The sequence below is a fragment of the Labeo rohita genome, chromosome 3 (genome assembly GCF_022985175.1).
Source record: "Labeo rohita strain BAU-BD-2019 chromosome 3, IGBB_LRoh.1.0, whole genome shotgun sequence".
NCBI classification, from domain to species: domain Eukaryota; kingdom Metazoa; phylum Chordata; class Actinopteri; order Cypriniformes; family Cyprinidae; genus Labeo; species Labeo rohita.
Window position 1 is genome coordinate 14326425 of NC_066871.1, and position 9097 is coordinate 14335521.

Consider the following 9097-nt stretch of genomic DNA (forward strand, 5'->3'; position numbering starts at 1 on the left):
TATGTATATTTGTGCACAGGAGAAGCAACGTATGACAGATAAACTGGAAGACACAAGCTTGCGTTTGAAGGATGAGATGGATCTGTATAGGAAAATGATGGATAAACTTTGGCAAAACAGACATGAGTTCCAGAAGGAGCGAGAGGCCATGCAAGAGGTAGTGCAGTGTCATATTTATTGCGGGTTACAATTATACACATACAAAAATATAAATCTCCAGACCTCTCACACAATTCACATGTGCATGTAGCTGATTGAGGACCTCCGGCGTGAACTGGAGCACCTACAACTCTTTAAACTGGAGACCGAGAAGCCCGGCCGTGGCCGTAGCGCCGCGGGACTGTCCGAGTACAATGCTAAGACTCGAGAGATTGAACTGGAGCATGAAGTAAAACGACTTAAGCAGGTACAGTGGAAAGATATGGCCATGCACTATATTTTTGCAAATCAGGTTCGATTGTTTATATGATACATACTATAGCATATGGTTTCTGTGTATACTTTACATCAGCTGTCAAGCTACAAAAAGCACATACAAATGGCTTATTCACTATTAAGGAAGTGAATTAGTGAATTAAAATTGCTGTAAATAATAATATAATAATAATTTAACAGTGGTTTTCAGACTTATTGACTCCAAGGCCTTCCACGCTCCAAGAATATATTCATGTAATCTAAAATATATTCACTGTAACCACAAAGCTGCTTGCTTTCAATTTTTAAATCGGAGTTTCTATTTACACTAAGTGCGAATATCCTGCCTTGTTGGCAGAGGCTATTTACACTAACTCCACCCACCAACTTGTGATTGGAGTAGTCAACATTACAAAAGACAACTGTCAAACATCAGGTCCAGTGGCGTAAATGGTAAAGCACATGCTGTAGTCTTTTTGATGCGATCAACCTGAGTTTGAACCCGCTTTTTGCCAAACTTTTTTTTCCTTCCTTTTCAAATCATATATCACATTGGAAAGGCATTTATTTTCAATAAAAATGAAGGAGATAATCAAAAAGCTGAAAATAAAGTACTGGGTAGGTGTAGGGAAGGATTTATTGTCCCAATAAGGCAGCATCCATTTAATAATTTGAATTAAAATTATAATTTACACTCAATACATTATTACTGCATGCTGTTTTATGATGTACTACAATACTGAGGTGCAGATAATTGCCACTATTTGCAATAAGTAGTATAAATAGCAGAAAATCCTGCTGTTTTAACATAATGTACCTAGAATCTATAGCTATTTGCACTTAGTGCAAATAGCCGCTGCCTTTATTAATTAATTTACATTCATTAGAGAATTTTCTGTGACTTTTCTAGGTCTGGAAGTCACACTTTTAAAATTCTCGGTGCCATGGGAATCCTGGTTCTTAAGAAAAAAGAGAGTTGAATTAAAATAGGAAATATGCCTTGATTTTAGCTGATTTAACTTATTTTAAGACTTCTTTTGTCTTATTTGAAATTATACTAAGCCATTTTGTGGCTCCCTTGGAAGTGTGCTGAGGCCCCCTAGTGAGAACCACTGCGCTTTATTATACATACAGTTGAGGTCAAAAGTTTTACGTACACCTTGCAGAATCTGCAAAATGTTGATTCTACCAAAATAAGAGGGATCATACAAAATGCATGTTATTTTTTATTTAGTACTGTCCTGAATAAGATATTTCACATAAAAGACATTTACAAATAGTCCACAAGAAAAAATATGACCCTGGACCTCAAAAACAGTCTTAAGTAGCACGGGCATATTTGTAGCAATAGCCAAAAATACATTGTATGTGTCAAAATGATCGATTTATGCCAAGAATCACTAGGATATTAAGTAAAGATCATGTTCCATGAAGATATTTTGTACATTTCCTACCGTAAATATATCAAAACTGGTCCCACTTTATATTAAGTGGCCTTAACTACTGTGTACTTGCATAAAAAAATAAGTACAATGCACTTAATGTGTTCATATTGTATTGCAAAACACTTTTGCTGCTATTTAGGTAGGATATCGGTAAGGTTAGGGAGAGGTTTGGTGGTATGGGTAGGTTTAAGGGTGGGTTAAGGTGTAAGGGATGGGTCAACAGTGTAATTACAAATGTGTTTACATAAATTAATTACAGATGTAATTACATGCAGGTTTTTTTTTAAATCTAAGTACAATGTAAATACATGTAAGTACACAACAAGTACATTGTATTAAATGATTAATTTCAATTTAAGTACATAGTAGTTAAGGCCACTTAAAATAAAGTAGGGCCAAAACTTAATTTTTCATTAGAAACATGCATTGCTAAGAACTTCATTTGGACAATTTTAACGGTGATTTTCTCAATATTTAGATTTTTTTGTACCCTCACATTCCAGAATTTCAAATAGTTGCATATTGTACCAAATATTGTCCTATCATAACAATCCGTACATCAATAGAAAGCTTATCAGCTTTCGGATGATGTATAAATCTCAGTTTCAAAAAAATTTACCCTCATGACTGGTTTTGTGGTCAGGGGCCCAAATAATAGTTGAATTTATAAAAATTACCCCATTCAAATGTTTACATACGCTTGATTCTTAATACTGTGTTGTTACCTGAATGATCCACAGCTGTGGTTTTTTTTTGTTTAGTGATAGTTGTTCATGAGTCCCTTGTTTTTCCTGAACAGTTAAAGAAAAATCCTTCAGGTCCCACAAATTCTTTGGTTTTTCAGCATTTTTGTGTATTTTAATCCTTTCCAGTAATGACTGTATGATTTTGAGATCCATCGTTTCACACTGAGCACCACTGAGGGACTCATATGCAACTATTACAGAAGATTCAAATGCTCACTGATGCTCCAGAAGGGGTGTAAACTTTTGAACAGAATGAAGATGTGTACATTTGTCTTATTTTGCCTAAATATCATATTTTTTCATTTAGTACTGTAATTCAGAAACTACAGAAGATACTGACATGTTTCCCAGAAGACAAAATAAGTTAATTTACCCTGAACTTCAAATTCAAAAAGTTTTCACCCCCCAGCTCTTAATGCATGGTTTTCCTTCTGGAGCATCAGTGGGTGTTTGAATCTTCTGTAATAGTTGCATATGAGTCCCTCAGTTGTCCTCAGTTTGAAAAGATGGATCTCAAAATCATACAGTCATTATTTGAAAGGGTTCAAATACACAAAAATGCTGAAAAACCAAAGAATTTGTGGGACCTGAAAGATTTTTTTTTCTGAAGAACAGCGGGCAGTTTAACTGTTCAGGACAAACAAGGGACTTATGAACAGCTATCACTAAACAAAAAAATACAGCCATGGTTCATTCAGGTAACAACACAGTATTAAGAATCAAGCATATATGTTTTGCATGATCCCTTTTATTTTGGTCAAATAATTAACATTTTGCAGATTCTTCAAGGTGTATGTAAACTTTTGACCTCAACTGTATGTATACGGTATACCTCCTTGCATTCAGTATGATTTGCAAACTGATGTGTTTAATCATCTAACAGGAAAACCATAAACTCAGAGACCAGAACGATGATCTGAATGGACAGATTCTCAGCCTCAGCCTTTACGAGGCCAAAAACCTGTTTGCATGTCACACCAAGGCCCAGTCGCTGGCAGCAGAGATAGACAATGCCTCCAGAGATGAGGTGAGAACAACATTCACAGTGTACAGACACCTACACAATACTGAACCTCACTAACTAGCTATACCTGGTCCCGTTGAGGGATTGCATATTAGTTCCCACCCCCAGTGTATTATGGGTGTTGACATTTTTCTACCACTTGTGTGGATTTCAATAACCTACAACTGACCACTGAATGTTACCTAAATATATAGTGAAGTTTTTATATCATTAGTTGGCATTTTGCATTTACATTAAGAACATAAGCAGATGTTCTTATCTAGAGGAACCTACAAAATGTACAAAATGACTGCCATATCATTTTTGACATTCATTCGGTCAATCTCTCAATCCTTCCAGCTTGTCGAAGCTTTGAAAGAACAAGAGGAGATCAACTTCCGTTTAAGGCAGTACATGGACAAGATCATCCTGGCTATCCTCGACCACAACCCCTCCATTTTAGAGATCAAGCATTAGGCTCCTGAGCTGAGATCGGATAGAGGACTCACACATGGCAGAGAGGAGAGCTCCCCCTTCAGGTTGGGGGTGTAAAATGCACCGCCTCTGGCCCCTCACACCAAGTCATCATGTATTTACAGAGCAAGTTGCTGTCGAAATGATCGTGTCTCTCATGTGCTCTGTCTCACACACGTGGGTCACGGTTTTCATCACTGCTCATGTCATCACGCTGTGCGTTTAGGCTGTAGAAATGACAAAAACAAGTGATGAAACTGACATCTAGAGTAGAAGTGTACTTTTCACTCTCAGTTATATATATATACACACTACCTCTGAGTATGTACAACTCAGTGTTGTATTCTACACAAGAGTAGAATTATATCACACGATCACACATTATAGGAGAGCTTTACATGCACCCAATGGCATGTGGGGTTTATTATTATTATTTGAACATTAAACAGCCCTCAAGAAGTTCTTTATAAAGTGCTGTTTGCCTATGAAGTCTTAACAATCCAGCACTGAATCAACAGACAGCAATAGAAAGACATGACTGTATAACTATAATAATAAGCAGATTAGGAAACTTCTTTTAAATGTTCTCGTTGAGGTCTGCTGTGAAAATAATAATAAAATCATGCCAGTCCATCCCACGATAAAATACGCTGCTGTTAATGACTGAAATGATCATACAGCTTCTAACTAACAGGTCTGTGCTGACCAACAGCATCTTTTGACTGAGGGGTCACATGTAGAGAAGCACAAGTGAACAATGTGAGTACAGACGACACAGTTGTACAATATAGTATATACGCATAGAAAGAAAAGTATTTAGAAAATGTGAAAAAGAAAGGTTTATTTTTCTTAGAAGTCTGTTTGGATTAAATAGTCCACTGAAGTTTCAAAAAAGAGGTGGATGTTATACATAATGAGTGAGAGGTAAATGATTATGATATAATAAAGTCTTCTTCAAAAACCTTAAAATTATGGCCATAATACAGTTTGGTTAAAACTTTAAAGGGATAGTTCACCCAAAAATTTAAATTCTGTCATTAATTACTCACCCTTATATCATTTCAAACACGTCAAAAAAGCTCTCGGATTTCATCTGAAATATCTTAATTTGTGTTCTGAAGATGAACAAAGGTTTTTTATGGGTTTGGAAATCTGGGTGAGTAATTAATGACAGAATTTAAATTTTTGAGTGAACTGTCCCTTTAAGATCATGGTCAATGTCTATATTGGAACAATTCATTGTCTAAATATATGCATATCCAAATACACACACACACTATTCCAAAGGTTGAAGTCAATAAGATTTTTTATAAAGGAGAAGTCCACTTCCAGAGCAACAATTTACAAATAATTTACTCACCCCCTTGTCATCGACAGTGTTCATGTCTTTCTTTCTTCAGTCGTAAAGAAATAATTTTTTTGAGGGAAACATTTCAGGATTTTTCTCCATATAATGGACTGATACGGTGCCCCGATTTTGAACTTCCAAAAGGCAGTTTAAATGCGGCTTCAAACGATCCCAAATGTGGTTGTAAATGATCCCAGCCGAGGAAGAAGGGTCTTATCTAGTGAAACGATCGTTTATTTTAATAAAAATAATACAATTTCTATACTTTTTAATGTCAAACGTTTGTCTTGACTTACTCTGCCTGAACTGTTGTTTTTTTCCGGCTCATGACAGTTAGGGTATGTCGAAAAACTCCCATCTCATGTTCTCCCTCAACTTCAAAATCGACCTATATCACTGTTTTAGCTGTTTTTTTGCATGTTCACTTTGCAAAGACTGGGTCGGTACTTCTGCAGCGATGTAGGATGATTTTGAAATGACTTTTGAACTTGAGGGAGAAAATACGATCAGAGTTTTTCGACATATCCTAACTGTCTTGAGTCAGAATACACAGAGTTCAACAAGAGCAAGGTAAGACGAGCGTTTGAGAATAAAAAGTATTTAAATTGTTTTTTTTTAATGTAAATAACCAATCATTTCGCTAGATAAGACCCTTCTTCCTCAGCTGGGATCGTTTACAACCGCATTTGGGATCGTTTGAAGCTGCATTTAAACTGCATTTTGGAAGTTCAAAATCGGGGCACCATATCAGTCCATTATATGGAGAAAAATGCTGAAATATTTTCCTCAAAGAACATAATTTCTTTACGGCTGAAGAAAGAAAGGCATGAACATTGTGGATGACAAGGGACTGAGTAAATTATTTGTAAATTGTTGTTCTGGAAGTGGACTTCTCCTTTAACAAAAGAAAGGTTGCTTTAAATTGATCAAAAAAGACAGTAAAGATATTCATGTTAAATTATGTTACAAAAGATTTCTATTTCAAATAAATGCTGCTCTTTTGAACTTTCTGTTCATCAATCCTAAAGAAATGTATAACAATTTCCACAAAAATATTTGTTTCTCGAGCAGCAAATCAGCATACTAAAATGATTTCTGAAAGATCATGTCACAGCGAAGCCTGAAGTGATGGTGCTGAAAATGCAGCTTTACCATCACAGGAATACATTTTTACTGTATTTTTGATCAAATAACCGCAGCCTTAGTGAGGAAAAGAGACTTCTTTCAAAAACATACTTAAATCTTAAACCTTTGGTCTTGGTCACTTAAGACAATAATATGTTGCTATTGTACATCAGTGTCATGGGTATAGGAAGCTGCACATTGAACTGTACATCCCATGAATGTATCACCATGCCACTCACAGTATTCTGTATCCCCATATTTCCATTTTCCAGATTTAGCTGGTTAAATACTATGTGATTCAGTATTTTAAATTCTTGTGTAGTTTGGGAAAGGAGCCAATACCGCTACATGCTCGATTGTCACAAACTAGTTTTGCTTTGTTGCACAAATTGTACTGAATCTGTTTCTTTGCATGGTCTTAACCTCTTTCCGTTTGTGCCCTTTATTTGGAATGTAACAATTAATGTTTCGGTTGTTTCAATAACTATTAATCCGGTTATAGAGGAGCTTTTATATCTTTCTGTTCTATTTGTGTTGTAGCATTTTTCACTCATTGTAAATGTTGTACAGAAACTAGTTAATATTTGTATTGATGTGCCACTCATCAACCTTAACGAATAAAGGAAAGGCTGTCTTTTATACAGTTTTATGAGAAATGATAAGTTAGACATGCAACTATGTAATGTATAAATCATTTGTAACTGTTGAAATGAAGTGACATCACACTTTACTCATCAGTGCTGATGTCACAGACAAGACTCGTTCTTCATTATCAGTTTAAAGAAAGGAAATTTGATTTCAAGCAATCTCCTGAACAAAACACCTATATTGAAAAGTTCATGTTTCATATTATTTCTGTTTAACATTTGGATGACCCATTCCCAGCAACAATGTAATTTCTGCACATTTTGAGGAGTTGTGCTGTGTCTGTGTCCACTGTAACAGGTTAGACGTAACACAGGTTAGACATTTTTCTGTGGGTCATGGTTTACGCAACCTCTTTTGTTGTTGTTTACACCTTTTTTGTTGTTATAGAAAAAGATAGACCTTTCTTTTGTCCAGTGTGTGGGTATGTAACTAGATTACTATTACTCATTTATAATGTACACAAGTAGGAAAGGACAAATGAAAACAGCTTTCAGAAAATTCAATAATAGTTTAAAAGCCTCAAGAGTTATGACAAATTTGAAATGTACAATAAATGACTTGTTTTGGCATGACTTGAAATGACTGGAGTATTGACTTTTTTGTCTTCAAGGCCAGTTTTTAACACGTGAACAGATCGATTTTAATTTGGAAACAACTTTGCCTGCTTCAGTAAGCACAAAATGTAACTTTGTCTTCATCTAGTGGACAAAGCCTGCAACATCATAAGAGGAAAGGATTAGTGGCCAAGACAGTAATGGGCCCCAAGCTATGGGAGCCCGTTTCCACCACTGAATAAAAAATAAAGAAGGTAATTGCGACTTTTTTTTTAACAATTCAAACTTTTTTTTCCCCTTAGGATTGTGAGATATAAACTCGTAATTGTGACTTATAAAGTCCAATTTTGAGGGAAAAAAAAAAGACTTGCAAGTTTATATCTCACAGTTCTGACTTAATAACTCATAGTTGCATGTTATAAAGTCAGAATTGTGAGATATAAGTCAGAACAGAGTTTGTCCCACAATTCTGACTTCATAACTCACAATTGCAAGTTTTTGTTACATAATTCTCAGAAAAAAAAGTCAGAATTGCAGGTTTATATCTCAGTTTTGAGGGAAAAGTCAGAATTGTGAGTTTATATCAATCTTGAGGGAAAAAGTCAGCATTACGAGTTCGTATCTCAGTTTTGAGGGAAAAAGTCAGAATTGCCATTTATATCACAATTTTAAGGAAAAAGGTCAGAATTTGCAAGTTTGTATCTCAGTTTTGAAGGAGAAAGATCAGAATTGTGAGTTTGTATCAAGCAATTATGAGAAAAAAATCTGAATTGCGAGTTTATATCGCACAGTTTTGAGGAAAAAAGTCAGAATTGCGAGTTTGTATCTCACAGTTTTGAGGGAAAAAGTCAGAATTGTGAGTTTATATCATAGTTTTGAGAAAAAAAGGTCAGAATTGCAAGTTCGTATCAGTTTTGAAGGAAAAAGATCAGAATTGCAAGTTTGTATCACAATTCTGAAAAAAGTCAGAATTGTGAGTTCATATCTCACAGTTTTGAGGGAAAAAGTCAGAACTGCGAGTTTATGTCACAATTTTGAGGAAAAAGGTCAGAATTGTGAGTTTGTATCATGCAATTCTGAGAAAAAAAGTCAGAATTGCGAGTTTGTATCTCAGTTTTGAGGGAAAAAGTCAGAATTGCAAGTTTATGTCTCAGTTCTGAGAAAAAAGTCAGAATTGTGAGTTTGTATCATGCAATTCTGAGAAAAAAATCAGAATTATGAGTTCATATTGCACAATTTTGAGAAAAAAAGTCAGAATTGCAAGTTCATATCTCAGTTTTGAGGGAAAAAGTCAGAATTGCAAGTTTATATCTCAGTTCTGAGAAAAAAGTCAGAATTGT

At 35.1% G+C, this 9097-nt stretch overlaps 1 protein-coding gene across 2 annotated transcripts in view; it reads left to right on the forward strand.

The window, feature by feature from the left end:
• Nucleotides 1–5411, forward strand: part of rab11fip4a (RAB11 family interacting protein 4 (class II) a) — a 59590-nt gene extending 54179 nt beyond the window's left edge. For both annotated transcript variants that reach the window (XM_051106065.1, XM_051106066.1), the window contains 4 exons: nt 20–157; nt 251–406; nt 3489–3632; nt 3969–5411. In XM_051106065.1, the coding sequence (XP_050962022.1) occupies nt 20–157; nt 251–406; nt 3489–3632; nt 3969–4085 (555 nt within the window). In that variant the 3' untranslated portion in view covers nt 4086–5411. The remainder of the gene's footprint in view (nt 1–19; nt 158–250; nt 407–3488; nt 3633–3968) is intronic.
• The last annotated feature ends 3686 nt before the right edge of the window (nt 5412–9097 follow it).